This window comes from Lutjanus erythropterus, chromosome 4 (genome assembly GCF_056507025.1).
Source record: "Lutjanus erythropterus isolate fLutEry1 chromosome 4, fLutEry1.hap2, whole genome shotgun sequence".
Classification (NCBI taxonomy): domain Eukaryota; kingdom Metazoa; phylum Chordata; class Actinopteri; order Lutjaniformes; family Lutjanidae; genus Lutjanus; species Lutjanus erythropterus.
This window is the reverse complement of record NC_139320.1, coordinates 22,589,487-22,609,907: the sequence shown is the minus strand read 5'-3', so window position 1 is coordinate 22,609,907 and position 20,421 is coordinate 22,589,487. Positions and strand designations below refer to the sequence as shown.

The 20,421-nt window shown below is 39.9% G+C and overlaps 1 protein-coding gene across 6 annotated transcripts in view; it reads right to left on the bottom strand.

Annotated features, from left to right (window-relative positions):
* Positions 1 to 20,421, bottom strand: part of stard13b (StAR related lipid transfer domain containing 13b) — a 103,101-nt gene that overhangs the window by 2,767 nt on the left and 79,913 nt on the right. For 3 of the 6 annotated variants that reach the window (XM_084717357.1, XM_084717352.1, XM_084717351.1), the window contains 10 exons: positions 14,147 to 14,218; positions 12,055 to 12,136; positions 7,389 to 7,452; positions 4,551 to 5,911; positions 4,185 to 4,355; positions 3,501 to 3,660; positions 3,040 to 3,238; positions 2,590 to 2,803; positions 819 to 933; positions 479 to 700 (listed from right to left, as the gene is read on the bottom strand). In XM_084717357.1, coding sequence (XP_084573483.1) covers positions 479 to 700; positions 819 to 933; positions 2,590 to 2,803; positions 3,040 to 3,238; positions 3,501 to 3,660; positions 4,185 to 4,355; positions 4,551 to 5,911; positions 7,389 to 7,452; positions 12,055 to 12,136; positions 14,147 to 14,218 — 2,660 coding nt within the window. Of the gene's footprint in view, positions 1 to 478; positions 701 to 818; positions 934 to 2,589; positions 2,804 to 3,039; positions 3,239 to 3,500; positions 3,661 to 4,184; positions 4,356 to 4,550; positions 5,912 to 7,388; positions 7,453 to 12,054; positions 12,137 to 14,146; positions 14,219 to 17,070; positions 17,275 to 19,906; positions 20,113 to 20,421 lie in introns of those variants that run through there. The other 3 variants (XM_084717353.1, XM_084717356.1, XM_084717355.1) reach the window with 3 other exon arrangements.

Sequence of the window (20,421 nt, the reverse complement as noted above, 5' to 3'; positions counted from 1 at the left end):
TGATCTGTTAGTTAATTTGTGTTATTGTGTGACTTCTGTGGTTTGAAAGGTTACTTGGGTTTCACCAAAGTCACAAAATAACACAAATAAACTAACAAATTGAGGCAGTGGTAGACCAACAACTCCTGTGTTCTGCAATGTAAAATTCATGATTTTGCCTATGAAGTTTGGTTGATTTGGAGAGGGCAATATTTGGCTGACATAACATAAGTTTCCTGTCAGAAAAGGCTGTCTGACAGCAACGTGAAGCAGTGAAAATATTATAAATATATTGTACACTTGAATTGATGCTGATTCTTTTTAGTTGGACCTTTTTTAAGTGGCTAAAATACCTTTTTTGGTGACACTGTCCACAGCAGTACATTGCTCAGCCTCCCCTGCAGGTAATACACTGACTATCAAAAAGCACCTCATACAACCCCACATCAAATAATACGAATTATCCCTTTAACTCCACCATCAGAGGTAGAAAACCAACCTTCTTGTAGTAGAGCTCTGTGTTGTCGGAGCTGTTGCAGGACACCCAGTACTTGGACTTTTCCCGGGCCTCTTTGAGCAGGTTCTGAAGCCTCCCCTCCATGTGTGTCTGGTACGTTCCATCATCATCTTCCAGCTGCTTGCACAGCTCGCCAATCGTCGGTGCGTGCAAGTCAGCCTCCACGTACGAATTACGCGACTGAGTAACCATCTCATGAGGGATCTAATGGATGTATAAAAGCATGAGGTAAGACAGAGAGTAAACATAAACAGACGCTGGCCTGTGGATGTTGCATCCAGGCTTGAAATTCTTGCATCATGACAACTTCAGGTTCTCATACCTCGAAGAGACGGTTGCATTCTACGATCATGTGAGCGAGGCCTTGTGTCGCCGCTAAGTTCTCATTCAGATCCTTCTGGTCCGGTCTGCCCGTGGCGTACTTCTTCTGCATGGCCCTGGGGGATTATGGGGGGAGAGAAATCTTATTAGGGCCAGCAGAGTCCCCCCTCCCCGCCTGACGTCCCCCTTCGTCCAAACACAGTATATAAACCCTTCCTCCGCTCTGCTGGAAACCCCTTTGATCCCTTTAGCAACAATTTCAACATGGTAAATTAGAGAGCTTTGCTTTGTTTGTACACAGCATGATCTCATAAAACATTGAGCTCTAAAAAGAAAGCCGTGTCCTTTTAAAACCGTCCCAGAAACAGAGTAATCTACTGCACCCCTGAGGACTGAGAGACTCTGTAACCAGTTTAATGTCTGACTTTATGGAGTCAGAGGTGAAGATAATCATAGAGGAGCTAATACAACACATGCATGTCTCCTTCATTAAGGGTTTAAGACTGACAGGCAACTGTGCACTCTGAGAAATACAGTGCTAACTAGAACCATATAGAGTTCTTTGACCTGTCCCCATAGGAGAACCCCTTTTGATTCCTGGTTGAATTCTTTCTAAAGGTTCAACTTGGGCCCTTTTCCTCCAAATACTCTCTGGTTCATGAACCAGTTCTGTTAAAGATCTTTGTAACCTTGATGCTAATGACACTCTTAGAAATAATGTCGTAACCCTTTCTGGTTCCTTGTATGACCTTTTAAAATGGGTAGACTTAGATCCCTTTTAGTGTTCTACCTAGAACTCAACTTAAAGAATTATTCGTAGAACTATTTGTGAAAGCTTTCACCCAGAACCCTTTATGAGGGGTTTTAAAGGGCAGCCGTTCTATGGTGTAATAGTTCCACCCAGGTCCCACTCAAGGGGTTCCTTCCAGAACCCTACCAACTTCTAAGGGTGCTAACAGCAACCCACCCAAGGGGTTCTTCTGATAACCTTTTTGTAATCCAAGGGTTTTATCTAGAACCACTCGAGGTGGTTCCATCAGGACGTTTTTTAAATTTCAGGGGGTTTATTTAGAACCAGTTGAAGTGGTTCTATCAGGAACCTTTTTAGTGTTCCAGGTTATTATCTTGAACCATCCAAGGAAGTTCTACTATATTCCTAGGGTTTTATCTAAAGCACACGTTGGGGATATTCCAAAGGTTTCATTTAGAACATCTATAGAAAATCATTTTATATTGTGAGTTTACAAAGATTTCAACAATCCTTGAAAAGTATTTATTTAAAAAAAAGTGTTTTGGATGAAAAGAGGTCTTAATGGAACCCTTAGTCCAAAACCCCTTGACCAACCCCGCCCCCCCCAAAAAAAGGATTCTTCAGAACCAAATGGTTCTGGGTAGAACCTCAGCCCTACAGTAATTAATTGTATAGAATTGTAATTAAGGATGTCATCAATAGAGGGCACTGTACAATGCACAACAATCCCGCAAATTTCTTGGTTCCAGCTGGGAACCATGTTTTCAGTTTCAGTACCTGTTATTTTTTGGTGGAAAGGTTCCAAATGCTTCAAAAGTAGGTGCTTGAACCAGAGCCCTGTGGAGGTTTCACTGAGAACCTTTTTATAATCCCAGGGTTTCATGTGGATCTTTCTTCAAAAAAGGCGTCTTTACAAGCAAATGGCTCTGGGTAGAACCTCAACCCTTCAGGAGGAACCCTTTTGGAACCCTTATTTCTAAGACCGTGACTTGATCGTCTAAGACACGAGGAAAAGAATTACCTCGGTGAGAGATTGTCTTTCTTCAGTATGTTGAGGTGAAACAGGGACGGGGCCAGACACACGGCAATGTTCGTGGGTGTCATCTGGTTCTCCTCCACAGAGGAAGTGACATCACTGAGGAAGCAGAGCAGTGTCTGCAGCACCTCTCTGTTCTCATCTGACATCAACATGATGGCTGCCTGGACGGCCTGCAACCTTTGGTCCTTCGGCACATCTGCACAGTTCAGAGAATTGATTTCTGTTATTTCTGCTTTATAGACACGATGACAGAAGAGAGAAAAACAATCATGAACTGTCAGAGGTTATTTACTCCTCACTCAGCTACATGTGCTCGAGGTTAGGATCAGGTGCAACCTCACAATGTTCTCCAAAATTAAAAGAAAGCCAAAGGAGACTTTAAAGAGCAAACAGAGACAAAATAGTCAAACAGAGACAGGTTTATGTCCTTACATTGGTAGATATGGAGGAAGGTCTCTCCCAGCTTGCTGGTGAGCAGAGGCTCCGGCAGGTCCCTGAAGAACTGCTTCACCATGTCGGCCACATCATAGGCAGACTGATCCTCGTAGTTCACATTGTCCGGAGAACCCTCGTTCATCTGCCTCAGAGCCTGAATCCGAGACTTCACCCCTGACTTACGAAACAGACCCACCTGGAAGCAAAAAACAGACGTGTTAACTTGACAGCTGACAGGAATATGTATTGTACAGTGACAGCTGACATTGTGAAGCAGTTCCGCTCGCTGTATTGTTATTATACTTCTATTGTATCCTCCTACAACCTGTGTCACTCATTGTGCACTGACATCTGACACTACACGGTGCACGTTAGATAAAACCCAACCATCTGTTACATCACATGTGAAAATGCAAAGTCACACATGCAAGTTGAGAACCCGTGTTCTGTGAGCTGACCTGGTCAAGACACTGGCTCCTCAGGTACCGCAGGGCCTGCTGCAGGCCAAGGGGCAGCGGCTGTCCAGAGCGCTGCACATGCACGATGAGAGGCACCCCGAACACATTCTTATCCTTATAGTCTGGTACCTTCATTCTCTTCATGAACTTTGGGACAGACCTAGGACAGACATCGACACAACATCTTAGCTCTGCTATGCTGCAGCAATATAAAAGAAATACATACAGTATATACACATTTACTTAAAATTAGGGCTGCAACTAATGATTGTTTGGTCTTTTAAATGTCAGAAAATGATGAAAAATGTTGGTCACCGTTTTCCAAAAGTCAAATATTCACATTTGAGAAGCTGGAATCAAGGATTTTTTCTCAGAAAATGACTCAAAATGATAAATTGATTATCAAAATAGTTGGTAATTATTTGATTGAATGACAAGTTGTTGCAGCTCTGCTTAACATTTAATAGTATTACTGACTGTAAGTGAAAAGTGAATCATTGCAAAAATGACTGATCATACCACACTGAACAAACAAGCAAATTAATGTTAATATAAAAATTTAAGCAAATACAGGTTTTCTGTTCAAACAAATGGAATAAAATGTTTCCTTCACTTGTAAAGAAGAGGTGAAATTAATCTGGTGTCACACCATGTGTGGATCTTGGAAGGTAAAGTAAGACTCACCAGGTCCAGCCGTGCTTGTTGGACATGGAGTATTTTTCCATGATGGCTGTGAGACGCAGCAGAGAAAACTTCTGCAACAGACTCAGCTGACCTGCTGACTGGTTGGTGATCTGCAGGGACGCCACCGAGTGACTGAGGCGGTTAGATATCTGAAAGCTGGGCCATCGTAACCTAAAGCCATAACAGATGAAAGGAAAAGCATTTTACTTTGGGTCATAGAGGACTTAAAGGATAGTTTGTAGTATTTAATGTAGGGTTGCTACAGTAGGTACCAGTCGCCAAGCTCCTGTTTGGAGTGAAATATCCCTTTAAAGTAGTGTAATTTAAAATATTTCAGTACTTTCAATAGAGTTCCATGAGTCTTACCGATTTGGTCGTGTGAGCGAAGCGCCCACTCCTGAGTCCCTCCTCTCCCTGAGCTGGGTAGATTCTGTCTCAGCGAGTGACACTCTGTCTCTGTCCCCGTAATTTGGCGGCGTCTGACTCTCAGAGACAGAATTTCCCTCAAAGTCCAACGTGATCTGACTGGAGGACTGGAGTCCCACCATGTCCTCCCTCTCGCCGTCCACTTGCGCCATCCCCTCTCCGACAGGCAGCACGTTCTTGGACCAGTGGTCCACGATCTGCTGCAGGCCGTTGACGTGCAGCAGGATATCGTCCAGGTGAGGGAACAGGTCCTCTTTCTCCAGGTCGATCAGGTCTCCGGTGCTGGCGTACAGATGTGAGCCGGGGACGTTGTCGTAGACGCTGACGCGGCTGCCTCTGGAGCAGCACTGGGTGACGGGTCTGGACTCCTTCCTGCAGGAGATGAGCGGGGAGTCCAGGTGCATGCTGCCTGTGTGCCAGTTGATGGACGCCCCGTTGGTCGGGGACAGGCTCTCAATGGACAGTGCTTTGGGGAAGGTTCCTGGCTTGTGGTCTTTGGGGATGTGGACCACCAGGTCTTCATAGGAGCAGAACTCATTCCTGCGGTTTTGTTCTGCGACCTTATTTACTTGTGTGCCTGAGAAGATGTCTATGTCCTCCAGGTACATGCCGCTGCGCTTGTAGTCGGCGCGATGAGGCTTTCGCTCCTTCAGGTTGGGCGTGCTGACGGCGCTGCCGCTGGAATGGCTGCTGCCCTCGCTGCCGGAGTGAGATTGCAGAGCTTTGTTAGTTTCCGGAGCGCCAACATCTCCGTTTATGATCTCGACACACCGCAGGTTCTTCAGAGCCTGCGCCTCCTGCTGCAGCACCGGAGAGCTGATGACCAGTGTCTTACGAGCTCTTCCCAGAGTTCCTCTTGAGCGCAGCGTCTCCATGCGCTTCAGGAAGTCTTTGGCACGGGTTCGGCTCGTCTTGCCGTGCTTGTCGGGCAGCGAGCCGTAGTGAGCGATCTCTTTGGGGAGGAGGTGAGGCATGGTGAGAGACGTCGAGTCGGGCATCGCTGCAGAGTCCGAGCAGGTGCGGTTGGAGCAGTCGGAGTCCTCCGTGCTGAGGCCCCTGTGACCGCTGCCGCCACTGCTCTCGCTGTGCAGAGAGGAGACCTCCGGCTCGCTGAGGTCGGTAAGGACACTCTCGCTGCTGGTGGTGGTCCTCAGAGGCACGCTGTCCCTGGAGGGCTGACCCTCACCGTGGTGTCCCAGTAGACAGTCGATGTCCTGAAGCCTGGACCAGCGCCGGCTGCTCCACTCAAATGTCCATTTGTCACTGATGGCAAACAGGTCTTCTTCATCAGAGTCTTCACTCTGCAGACAGAGACATTATGTCACATCAGTTACTCTGGAAAACATGATTTAATTTGGTATTTCTAATTTTCTTTGTATCAGAGTTATTATACCTTTGTATTTTTTGTTAGTTCTTATTTGTTTTTCATTTTCAAATAAGTTTCCAAAGTAGGTTCTGCTCAGCTAGTTTTTAAACGAATAACAAATATAAAACCATAATAACTGATGAGTCGGACAACAACATCAGCTGGCTTGTTAGGTGAGGCTCATGTGGCATCACACATACCAGCAGATCCACAAAGAAAAGTTCAATATGACATGCAGGAAATATCTGCAGGATGTCGTGTCTGCTCAAAATTAATAACATTATTCTGCCAGCAGTGATATAACAGCAGACAAATGATTCCATTGACTTAAAGACTTTTCCATAAATAGACTGAGAGAGGAAAAAAAAATCATTAAATAAGAGCCAGCAGGCTACATTCCAGAGCGGAGACACATAAAAAGAAATCACACTCAGTAAGCTTGAATACAACAACGGTACAATCTCAAATATCACAGAATCTGGGTTAAAGGGATGAAGACAGATTATATTTGTGTTGCTGCAGGAAGCAGATCTATAACTTAAGGCGGTCTTTGAAAGAAAATACTATTTCTTACAGAGGCATTGACGTTTGTCTGCTGCTTCTTACACAGTTCAAATGATACAGCTGTGATATCTGAGTCAAGGAAAGAAGTTAAACCAAAAATTTCCTGTTTCTAGACTTAATCATCACTTAAACTGTCACTATAAATGCAACTGCAAAGTCCTGCAGTGTTTAGTTCATATTAACTTTAATTCTATGTTTTGATTATGATTATTTAATGCTACTGGTTTACAGCAGACTTATAAAGCTAAGAACATAATGACAGGATCGTTTTCAATTGAAATAATTAAAGATTTCTGGTTTACATGAGTTATTGTATAGATAAAACACCAGATTGTGTTGACAGTCAAGCTGTTTTCAAAGATATTTCTAACCTTGAATACATAATTGAGCATTTTCCAAACTTTCAAGACTCAAGACTCAAGACTCAAGACTGAGTAAAAAGGCACTGCTTTCCAGCATTTGACAAGAAATATTTTCATTATTTTCTAACCCCTGCCCATCCATATTGCCTATACAAGATAATGTATAAGAAACAATCTACAAGAGATTATAATGCCAACGTAAAAAGTAAAATAAACAGACACACAAAAAAAGACCATAAAACACTTCACAGACAAACAATTGCAGCTACATATACAAGAATATAAATTAATCAAATCTGTGGATGTTCTAGTATTTCGGCTAATTAGCCTGGTCTAAGCTCTAAAAAACTATTTTTATCATCAGTGTCTTGAATTTAGTGCTTGGGGATTGTGTTTTTCCAAAGTTTATAGAGTGTAGCGTTGCACTTATCATAAAGTAATTCACCGGCAAAAAGCATCTAATTAAAGTAAAAGCTCATCACTTACTTTTTTCTTCGGTAGGTTCACGTCAAGTTTCATAGAGGCACATTTGTTCAAGGTGTTGAGTCGCCTGAAAGAAAACAAAAAACAGAAACGGCCCAAGGATGAGAAACAAGAGGAAAACAGCAGAACAGTTTCCTAATGAGCTCTGCAGAAATAAATCTCATTCTGTTGCATTCTGTTTGCTATTTTAAGTGTTAAGTGGATCAGCTTCTGGTCCTGATGTGCAGCCAGACTCAGAAGGAAATTCACTTTATCCTCGCCGCCATCAACGAAACCTAATGAATGCCGGTAATTGTCAGTCGCTCTGTTCTCTGTCTCTCTGCGGTGGATCAGAGTGACTGTGGCTTGGAAAATTGTATGTAGCAGGTAGAGGAAAGGTGAATTTAAGAATGGACTATTTGTTAGCTCTTAAATTAACTACCAGCTATTCTGATAACTGATTAATTGGGTTGTGTATTTTTTTTAATGGAAAAAAGCAAAATTCTCTCAATCCAGCTTCTTAAATGTGAATATCTTCTGCTTTCTTTGACAGTAAACTGACATTTACAGTGGGGAGACTTGTGTTTTGGGAAACACGATTGACATTTTTCATAATTTTCTTTCATAGACCAAACAATTAATCAATTAATTAAACATAATTGTTAGTTGCAGCCCTAAATCATTGTCTGATTCATTCAATATACTCTTATGTAGATCTTAACCAACAGGCACACGTGTCTTTGATGCCACTTTGAACTTACAATAAGGCTCTTTTTGTCAATTATAAAATGTAGTAACTCATGACTGAGATTAATTATGTAATAGTAGGTAAAAATAACTGCGATATTGATTCAAAAAATGTCTTAGTGCTATTTAATCCTGTAAAAGGACTGTTACTGAGTTTTTGTTCTGCACTTGTATGCACACAATGCAACTTTTTTGCACGTGCCGAGGTCCTGACTACTTTAGCTTTATTTTATTAAAGAAGGAAAGCAAAAGCACTTTAAAATAAAAGGAAAAACAAATTTAATACTAACAAAAAATGCTGTACACTTCAGATTTATTATTTAATAAATGGCAGTAAGTCATCATTTGTCTTTGTTTTTCATACTGTGATATATCATGCACTGTTCATTGATTGTTTGGCATTTTTAACTTGATCTTGCCAAATAGTGAGCCCCACGATGCATGAAAACTGCTTTACAACTTGTGATTACATGACTATGTTAAATACTCGATTCTGATTGGTCAATTACAGCATTCTAAGGTCTGTTATTTGTGTACAACAGACTGTTGCTATGAAGGACAGACCGTTGCCATGGATGCAGTTCTGATTATAAACTCTGGAGGAACAATAAAGTCATTTTTAAATCACTTAAATCCCTTCAAAATGATTTTTTTGTGTCATATTATTCCTGTGTTTGGTAAGTGACCATGTAATAAGCAGGATAATGTACAGCAGGTCATTACTGTGAAATAATAAACAAAAAAAAGAAAATCACAAAAATGACCTCACTGTATCCCTTTCCATTATCCCATCCCACTATTCCTAACTTAATAATTGAATAAGGGGTTTATTTCGCAATAACAACTTGCTCAGACCCTTCCAGAGTGTTTGATCAGAACTGTGTCCATAGCAACAGTCTGTTCTTCATAGCAACGGTCTGTTATACAGAGATAACAGACCTTAGACTGTTGTAATTTACTAATCAGAATCAAGTATTTAACAAAGCCATGTAATAGTGATTAATTAAGTGTTTACAACTGAATTAATAAACCAGATTATAAACCATTTATAAATAATTGATAAGGGCAGTCTCATTGTAAGGTGGCACTGAACTTTGCCTTTGAAATACTGATGCAAATGTCCTGAAGTCAGTTTTCCAAAAGCAATGAAAACATTTTCAATTTTTTTTAATCAGCCATAAGCCTAAGCCTTGGAGCATGTGCTTGGTGATTAGAGGTTTTGCGGGTGTGCAAACTGGGATATATAAAGCAACAGCACTAAAAACTGAACATGTACCAACAAAAGCACAGAGGGAAAAGATGACGGCATGAATAAATACACTCCAGCTCATTGTGCCTTGGCTGTGCGCTAAAATAAAGTCATTTGTGGTATGATAATCACAAGCTTTAACGGCTCCAGATATTGCTAACAGTGTTTTTTACAGATTGACTGTATTGTTCTGTGACAGTAAATGACCTCAGATGGAGGCGGTAACTATGCCTCAGAGCTGGGGTTAGCCAAACAGAAAGTTCTCATGATTGTTACTGCAGATAGAGGGACCCGGCTGAGGAGAGGATTTCTAAGCTGGGGGGCCCTTTATTCCACAGGCCTAAAGAGCTTTGAATGTGGCTGCTAAAATAGGAGGCTGCTTATCCCGGGATCAGGGAGAGCACTCACATACATGAAATATCTACCAGTTTCTATCAAAGACACCCACAGCATGCAGGGTGGTAGTTATTTCTGCACACCAGACTGTAATGGCGTAACCGACAACAAAGCCATCCTTATGTTACCATAGCGATGCCGGGAAGTCATGGGCAAAATCACGTTGGAGGTGGAACTGTTTCCAATTGTCTTCTATTTATCCCGTGGCTAGTTTGGAATTTAGATGAGTTGCTTTAGGGTTGTTTAGAGTCACAGTATATTGAGCCGTGTGAGGCAACCCTCACGCTCCTCCTGCCTCCCTCTCAGGATGGTTGCCGTGGTTACTGTGGTAACCGAAATGCTGTTTTCATCTCGGGCCCTGAAAGAGTACATGAGCCGTCCTCTTGCCCTACAAGGGAGTGATGTGGAGCCACCAGTTGTTGGCTTTAGTGCACTTTTATATTCTCAATCATGTCGGGCTAATTGAGGAAAAATGCACACATCCCATGTTTCTCATGCTGTTATGTAAGAAAGGAGCTCAAAATACTGAAGAGGAGACGATTCCTGCCAGTGCTCTCACAATTTATTAAATCAGTATGTCAGTCTAACATTTCAGTCCTGACAGATGAAGGTCTGCATGGACTTATTATTTAATGAATTAAATAAATATAACAACAGTCAACAATCTTCTTTTCTTCATGAGATTTTTAATACCCCAGAAACTTCCTATTATGATAGGAAGAGTAGGATTTTCCCCAATTTGGTATTACAGAAGCAAATCCTAGCTAACTTTTGGAATCTTATGTCATCACATCTTATCTCACAGGTTAGGACATCATAAATATTCCAATTTTTATGTCTGTTACCAAGCAGCCAACACTATTTTTCTCATCTCGTTGAGCTAAACAACAACAGTCCCCTAACTTAAAGACAGATGAGTTAGAGATTTTGGTAACATCTGTAGAAATGTTCTGTTTGAGAAATTAACAATGCCAAAAGAAAGATAAAAGAAAGAAAGAGGCATAAGAAAGCAGACAGTCTCCATTGTATCTGGCGTCCCTTTGAATACATACAAGAGCAGCCATACATATAGAATAAGTTAGCTAACATTAACGTTAGCTACTGTCAGCAAACACTACTATTAGCTACTGTCAGCGAACACTGCTGTTAGCGAACACTCCCATTAGCTACTATCAGTGAACACTACTGTTAGTTACTCTCAGCTTACACTACCGTTAGCTACATTCAGCTAACTACTACAGGTGGAAAAGCGAAAGTTAGGACAGTTTAGCGGTTATCAAAAAGTTAGAGAAGTTTTTTAAGATTTTTTTTCAAGTTAGGACGTTAGCATAGACATGCACTATTCCTTCTGTTAGGATATGAAGACTGACAGAGGAACTGTTCATCTGTAATGGATTTCCCCCGAAATCAGGTCCTAACCCTAATTACCATGGATGCCGAACAGCAACTTGCAAATCCAGACTGTTTTTGGGGAAAAAAGCCATTACAGTTGAACAGTTATTTCAATTAGACAACCATCCAAAACTTCTCAAAATCTTACCTAGACTCTCCTAACTTAAGGATAACTGTTCTAACTTCCACTTACCACCTGTATTAGTGGCTAACTTATTAACTAGCTAACAGTATTGTTTGCTAACAGTAGCTGACAGTAATGTTCTGTAACAGTAACAGTAGTGTTTTCTTACAGTAACTCATGGTAGTGTTAGCTAACTTGTTTAATATATGACTTTGTTCGCTATCTTCGCCCACTCTCTTTCTTTTATCTGTCAAGTTAGCATTGTTGTAAATTTCCCCAAAACATCTTTCTATTTCTCTGCAGAGGTTACCAACACCTTTAGCTCAACTCTCATGAGGTTGAGTGCAGATTGTTGTTTTTGCTCCATTTTTTTGTGTTTCAGCATGTTTTAATGATAAAAAAAACATTTACAAAGTCGTTCAGCTCGGTGAGATGATAAAAGAAGTGTCGGTTGCTTAAAAACAGACATAAAAGCTGATAAGTGAGTATTCAGGATTTCCTAACCAGAGATCAGATAGGATGAGGTAAGATAAAGTTAGTTAGGATTTACTTCTGTAATACTTAATAAAGAAAAATCTTATCTTAGTCTTTTTTTATCTGAACTTCAGACTTAAGATAAGAAGTTTCCGGAGTACAGCCCCAGGATAAGGAAATAAAAATGATTAATGTTATTTTTAACATCATGAGATGGGTATAGGGATTCCTTTTGGCAGGGAAATTACTGAGTTGACTCATGGATGAGCCACCATCATTAAAGCAAAAAACATCAAACATCTGCTTACCTGCACAGAGGTTCCACGAGATCTTTGTCCAGAAAGTCATGATCTCTCTTCACAGGAGTAATGTCAATGGGGAACTGGGAATCTAAAGGAAAAAAAAACATATAATCATTTTAAACAAGTGTCAGAAATTAGATTTGATGTTTCAGTAATTCCTCTTTACACAGTGTTCAGAAAAGATCTGGACACCACATTCTTTCCAGAAGTACAACGAAGTCTGGGAGACCATCAAACTTGTTTTGTATGTGATGCTAATGAGAAGAGACAGAATTTGCCCAAGTAACAGCGCTCAGGCTTGTGCAGGCATTACGTCTTGTTCTGGGTATGGGCCTCCTCTTACATAACTTAAGAGACTGAATCCAGACCCTCTGAATCTGACATTCCAACGCATTCATGAGAAGTCGTTAACTTTTTATGAAAAGCAGAAGCAGCACAGAACTCGACAAGGCTCCGTCTGTTCTGCAGATATACTGTCGGCTTTGAAACAAGAGAATAAGAACATTTCTTCACTGTTGTCATTTATAATAGACCACGGCCGGCATCACGCTCTGAGAAAAATACAGAGAATAACTACAAACGTAAAGGGTTCTTCAGCTCGTCCACATGGGAGAACCACCTTTGTGTCCTGCTAGAACATTTTATAAAGGTTCCACTTGGAGAGTTCAACCTTGAACTCAACAAAAAGTGTTACACATCGATCCAACTGTGCAAGGTTCTACCCAGAACCCCCTCCTAGGAGATATTCTACTCTGATCCCATCTATAGTGTAATGGTTCCACCCAGAACCCTCTCCAGAGGTTCTATCCAGACACTTGGCACTTCCTAAGGGTGCCAACAAGAACCTACAAAAGGGGTTCTACTAAGAACCTTTTTATGTTCCAAGGGTTTTATCTAGAACACACTCATGAGGTTCTACAAAAAAACTTTTTACATTCCAAGGGTTTTATCTACAGCACAGAGAACCTTTTTATGCTCCAAAAGTTTAGCTAGAACATAATCATGAGGTTCTCCTGAGAACCTTTTCATATCCCAAGGGTTTTATCTAGAACTCACTAAGGGGTTCTACTAGGAACCTTTGTATGTTCCAAGGTTTTAAGTAGAACACACTTGTGAGGTTCTACCAATAACCTTTTAATATTTCAAGGGTTTTTTCTACAGCACATTCGGAGTGTTCTAGAGAAAACCTTTTTGTGTTCCAAGAGTTTATCTAGAACATACTCATGAGGTTCTACAAAGAACCTTTTTATATTCCAAGGCATATATTTAACACCAACCAAGGGGGTTTCACTGAGAACCTTCTTATATTCCAAGGGTTCTATCAAGAAAACATTTGGGGGTTCTGCCAAGAACCCTTTTTTATTATGACACACACAAAAAAGACTCTTGACAAACATAACTCTTTCTTCCAGAAATTGTTCTTTGAATAAAGAGTGTTCTTAATGGAACCCTCAGTCTTACAAAGACTTTTTTCTCCTACGAGTACAGGAGGGAACCTCTGGTATTTTCTTTGCACTCCAGCATGCCTGAGCTTCGTTCCAACTACCTACAAACTGTCAGCAAACAAATATACTGTAGTAAAGCACATGAAACGTCTGGCCTTGACACACACAGATCTGAGGGAGTAGAGCTACTTTAAGCTCCGATAAAACCTGGTTCTTCCCATGACTTCAGTCTTTAAGCACAGAAGACATGTTTATGTAGTAAAGCTAGCCTGGAAAAGATTAGACCTTAAAAGCAGCTGATGTTCCGCTTGTTTTGTGGTGTCTGGAGACCCGAGTGGAGCCGTGGCTCTGAGGCTTCCTGAGGACAGTTGTGTCAATGAGGCTCACTATGCAGCTCGTCAATACGTGATTTTGTGACCAGCGTGACAGACCAGATGACACTGTCCATAATTATTCCCCCATCATCTTAAAAAGCTCACATTAAAGTGCCTTGTTTCACAACATATAAAAAAGCTACAACAAAAAGCCAATTTTTGGTTTATTACTGGGGCATTTTATTGGTGTGCTACTTAATTAATCTGTATCTTTTAACCAAACAACATGTCTCTCTGTGTGATGAATGCATGTGGGAGTTGTCCAAGTGCTTTTATTACCTTCAAAGAGCTGAGCATACTGGGGAAATCCTGCTGCCCGCAGCCAGTCACACGCCTCTTTTGCCTCGATTTCTGCAACACAAGAGAGAGAGTGATTATTAAAATGGTGATAAAAAGTGAAACTGAACCACATTAAGTCACTTTCATTTTGAGAAATTTGTTGGAGCGTCAACAAAAGAAGCAAACCATCCGCCTCTGCACCTGGATTCCTATAACCACAACTGAAACCCTCGCCTGTCTGATTATTGTGAGATAGCGTGGATGTGACGATGACTCGGGCCGGTCAGCCTGTCTGAGTGAAGGTATCCCAGCTCACTTACACGAAACAACATGGGACCTTATATAACTGTTCTATTTTTACTTTTAAGATAACATATATCATATACAAACAAGTGGAAGACTCTCAAGAGATAGGCTGGATTATTTGAAGTGGGGCTGTATGAGGTACTTATCTGTAAGTCAACATGCCCCTAGCAAAACGTATTTTACCTAAAAAAAATTTGAATCAGTTTAAATGTATGCTATATTTAGAGTATTTTTTAACCCTTTACTTTGCTGTCAGGCAGCCTTTTCTGACAGGAAACTTATGTTGTATAAGCCAAATATCGATTTTTCCAAACCAACCAAACTCCATAGGCAAAATCACTAATTTTACCTCTCACAGCACGGGAGTTGCTAGTCTGCCACTGCTTTGATTGGTTAGATTGTTTGTGTTATTGTGTGACTTCTGTGTTTCAGAAGGTTAGTTCGGATCTACCAAAGTAACACAATTAGACGACTTATTACTCAGTCGAAACAGCAGTATAGATGAGCAACTCCTGTGTTCCTGTGAGGTAAAATTGCTGATTTTGTCTATGGAGTTTGGTTGGTTTTGAGAGAGCGATGTTTGGGTTATTTAACAGCAGTTTCCCATCGGAAAAGCCTGTCTGATGGCAAGGTAAAACTGTGAAAATATTCTAAATGTAGAGTACACTTAAACTGATATTGTTATTTTAGATGGGACTTTTCTAAGTGCCTAAAATACATTATGCTGCTAAGCCTGTGCACAGAAATACATTGCTTAACTTCCTCCGGTACTCCTGCTGCTTCTCCAAACTGGGGGCGTGTTGACCGCCATCTACTGCAGGTTATACACCGACTATGAATAAGTACCTCATACAACCCACTTCAAAACATCCCCTTAAGAGATAAAATAGATGAAAAGACAGAACCAGCCAGATACCATCATGTACAAACCACATGTTGAAACGTATTTCGACAATAATAACATTAAAAGAAGGATACAACCCTACAGATCAGAGCTCTCTGTGACTTCGTAATAGAGGCCGAGCTCTCACATAAACTTTCTGACAAACAAATGACCCCGGCAGTCAGGGGATCACGAGCTGAACTGCAGACTGTAGCCGTCTGCAGCCTTCAGAGCCGCTGATGACAAGGAGAGGAAACAGACTGTTGGCACCTTTCCATTAATGCTAATAGAGTTGGGTGTCATTTACCGCCTCAGTGAGACATGCTCCCTGACACACCAGTGCTACAGCACACAGTCTGCTTTACTTCAACAGAGAAAATATACAGTTATGTTTAATGAAGAAGCAACAGAATATGGAGGAGGGCCGTAAACATATTTCACTAAGAATTCTTTTATTCTTTTAAATTTTACTCTTGAAATATATCTAGAGGTCCTTCACTTTATTGTAACAGAGGTAGTTAGGAGTGCTGTGATATACCAGTATTATATTAAAAAATGAAATATTGTTAATAATAATGATAATATGTTAACAATACACATATGATAATATTGTGTAAATAATCCAGCGTCTCTTAAACATATTGCAGGCTCTTAAATCACTATGCTCATGTTATGAGTGTATTTTATTCTCCAAAAAGAGACAAAACACACAATAAACAAAGTTAAAGATGAATCTGACTGATAGCATTAGTTTTTCCAATTCTCTCTCTATATATCTCATTATTGTGAATTATGCTGGCCACGATTATCGTTTAGTGAAAATCTGATATCATGACCACCTTAAGTAGAACTGAAAGTCAATTAACAGATTAGTTGATCAATTTTTATAATTGATAAACTGTGTATGTAATTCACCCTATTACGGTTACAAATGTTAATACTGGTATTGTTTTCGGCAGTAAACTGAATATCTTTGTGGACATTTTATCACTATTTTCTGAGGTTTTACTGACTAAACAATGAATCAATAAATCAAGAAAATAACTGACAGGTTAATTGATGGTGAAAATAAGTGGTAACTGCAGCCCTAAACACAGGAATCTAATCTAAAGATCTGAAAAAAAACAACTTATTTCACTTCCTATAAAGTTTGTCAAAATGAAAAAAATCACAGTATTTTGACTAAATACTTTTATATTGATATTTATCAATATTGTGACAATACTGTTGGTGCTTTCACAAAATATTGACATGGTGAGATTTTGGATTAATAATGTGGATATAATGACAAAGTGAGTAAAGACAAATAATAGATCAGCTAGAACAACCTGGTAAGTTCAGAAAATAAAATCATTTTGTTGTAATGCAGCCTTTAAAATCAGGAAACCACTTATGCGATATCATGATATAAAGATATCAAAAATAAGACAATACCAAGTTTCATATCATAATATTGATATAAAACTGACTTATTGCTCTGCCCCAGCAAAAAAAAATCACACATAATTGTATTGAAAATGAGAATAATTATGTCCCTCAATTGCAAATCAAATCACAACTGCAATATCAGTTGAAATGATAACAGTTAGAATTTTTTCACAATCATTCAGCCTTAATATTCTGCAGCAAAACACACAAGCAGTTATTATACTGACTATCCAAAGTCAGATATATTAATAAGAATTAGAAATCACAATGCCTGTGCCTATGTAAAATAATCTGAAATACTTTTTACCAGTTCCAGAGCTTCTTCAAAAGCCAAACCGCCTCTTTATTCTCAGACACACCTGAGATTTAACCAGCTACGTCCCGTCCAGGACCAGTCCAACAAACAGCTCTGCCATCACACATCTACGGTCTCAGTTCCACTCGCTGTCTGTTCCCGTCACACCACAGCTGCAACGTGAACCGAGCTCATTCATCACACAATGCCGCGTAATTACAGCCACTGTAACCTTGCAGTGAAGATACTGATATCACCCCCTCCACAAAATATCCAGGACTCACCTGTGCTGCTTCACGTCCGAGTCCCAGAAAAAATCAATGAGAGGTGACTTTGGTCTTCGGACTGACCGACAACTGAATAAATATTAACAGTTCCCTGTGTCCTTGGATGACAAAAAAAGTCTACTGTTTACCCCTTTAACCAGCAGTTGAGTCAACATGTGCTCACCGCCTGCCAGGAGCCTCTCTGCTCTGCTCTGCTCTGTTCCCACCTGTATCACCAGGAGCTCTGAGGGCTTTCTGTTCAGCCAGGCTTCCCTCCCAGGTGGATAATATCAGGCCGGTCGCTATTATTCAACTGCAGCACGTAGTGAGAGCGCTGCCAGGTCCTCTTGTGTCCCACAGCCGCAGGTTGGACCACTGGGAGCAAAGTAACATGAGCTGGGAATTCCTCTCTGTTTGGCATTCTGTAACACGATACCGAGACATTCTGTCCTCTCATCCTCTCTCTAAGGAAATCTCTTGTGGATAAAAGGCTGGGGCGGGCATCGTGCCAGTGAATGAGAACTTGTGTTTGCTCTCCACAACCCGGCAGCTTTTAAAACTGTGTACAGTATAAAATTACAGTTTCACAAAGAGATGAAACCCAGTTTGGCTGTGACACAATGGCCCAGAATGTCACAGGCTGCATACGTCTGAAGTATCTGTGGCGAGGGGCGACTCCTTCCTTAACAATTCGCTTTATGCAACGTTCACTATCACGTACACCGGTTATGCAATTCATAGCTGAGATATGACTTGCTGCAAAGTGCCGCAGGTGAAGATATGGCACAGTTGGAACACTGCACTGCCAAGATTATGACAGCTTTAAAGGCTCATTCACAAATCACTAATCCTCAAAATATTTACAGCCAATTAACGACAAGGGTGAAAAGATTTTATGATATGATTTGTTTTGTCCTGAGTTGCGTCTGTCTGACAGCAATAGAGTAATCCTCTTTCTTTACACTGTAATAATAAACCATTTGATTTAACTTAAAAAAAAAAAAAGTTTCTCTCCAGGCTACCTTAAAGTTGACTCAATCTGGAAAGAGAAGTTGAGCTAATTTTGCAATGATTCAAACTTGATATTAATTCAGTTGAATATGAGAAAACATATTGGTTGAACCCACAACTCTTCAGTCAAGCAACCATAACTTATCTTCAAGTGTTTTACACATCAGGTTTCCATCATATGCGTTTTCCTCAAACTAAAAATAAACTTTTTGTTTTAACATAAAAAAGTTAGTGTCCTGGCTGCCTGAGTTGCCTGAATTTGAACAGAGAAGTTGAGGTAATTTTGTAATGATTCAAAACAAACTTTGGTAGTAAAATAAACAATATTTTTTCAGTTGTACTTGAAAAAAAACATGTTCAATGAACTTAAGATATTAAGTTAAGTTGAACAACAACAACAACAACTCTTCAGTCACACTGATGAACATATTTCTTTTAACTTTAAAAAGTTAGCGTTCGGGCTGCATTAAATTTTAAGTTAACTGACTTTGAAAAAACAAGTTGAGTTAAGTTTGTAATGTTTCAAAAACCTCTTTAATTAGATTGGCTTGATATTAATTCATTTGCACATAACAAAACATGAACTTAATATATTAAGTTGTACCAACAACTCTTGAGTCACACCAGCAAACATACTTGACTTAAAAAGTTACTGTTGGGCTGCCTTAAAAATTTAAGTCAAATGAATTTGAAAAGATGAGTTGAGGTAATATTGTTGTGATTCATAACAAATAAACTTTTCTAGTCAAATAAACTTGATATCAACTAAGTTGTACATAAGGAAACACATTCATTAAGCTTAAGATATTAAGTTGAACCATCAACTCTTCAGTCACACTGACAAACATCTATATAATTTAACATTTATCATAGTTTGTTAACTCTTAATTAACTACTTAAATACTAACCATCATGGTTTGTAGTGTTTTTATTAGCATGAAAAAAGCAACTGTTACCTATCTTTAAGATTAAAATAAATAAATAAATAAATAAAAGGCAGCCTGGACACTAACATTTTTAAGTTAACAGTTAATTTTTATTTTGAATGATGAAAGTTGTGTCTCTCTAATACACTTAAAGTGTGTTAGTGACACACAGCAAGTTTTCATCATATGTTTTCTTCAAACTATATAAAAAAGAAGGGTGTCAGGAGAGTTTTGACTCTTTAACAATGCATGCTAGGACGTCTGCTAATATGCTAATCAACTTAATTTAATAAGTTGACTGAACTCTGAGCTGCACATTCATTCACCTCATCAGACTTCAAGTTTGAAGAACTCCTGTTTATGACTTCTTAAGTGTTCTGAAAATAAATAGAAATTTTAAGTTTAATAAACTTGAATAAATACAACTTTTATGTTAAGTAAATGATTAAAGATTAGCTAATTTCACTAAATTCCTGTAGGATCTTTTTTTACAGCAGGAGAACAAAAAACACCAGGCTCATTATGAATAAAAACAATCCATCATCGTCATCACTGAAGCATAAGCCGTAATACGTCTACTTTCCAAAATCCTATAATTAACTAACACCATTGTTTATTTCCGGTAATAAATAATGGTGTACTTACGGGATATTTTCATCATACAGCCAGAGCGGTTCATATATATCCGTCAAGACTTAAAGAGTGTCTCTCAACATGTCAGAGCATCTTCATTCCCACGCTGAGCCACATTCCTGCTCCCTCTCTGAACACAGCTTGCAGTTTGAACTCAGATCCACGGCTCGCCTCTTTCCCCTTTTCTCTTTCCATCTACCCCCAACCTCCATGTGCCTGTCCCAGCACTAAATCTCTCCTTCAACCCACCCCTTTTCTGTGGCAGGCTCCCTAACGTTCACCCCCTCTCCCTCCCTCCCCCATCAGCTTCTTGTGCCCGACCCTCCTACCAGCCCGGCTCTGCCCACGACAACTCTTTTATACCCAACTCAGCACATTTTTGGCAAACATCTAAGCGAACGTTGCCTCTGAATTCCCTTCTTGTGTTTCAAGACCTTGTTTTGAAGAATTAACAACCATTTCCCGACACATTTCTCCTCTTTTCAGTCATATTTTTTGGGGAGGGGGGGCAGATTACATGATGTCAG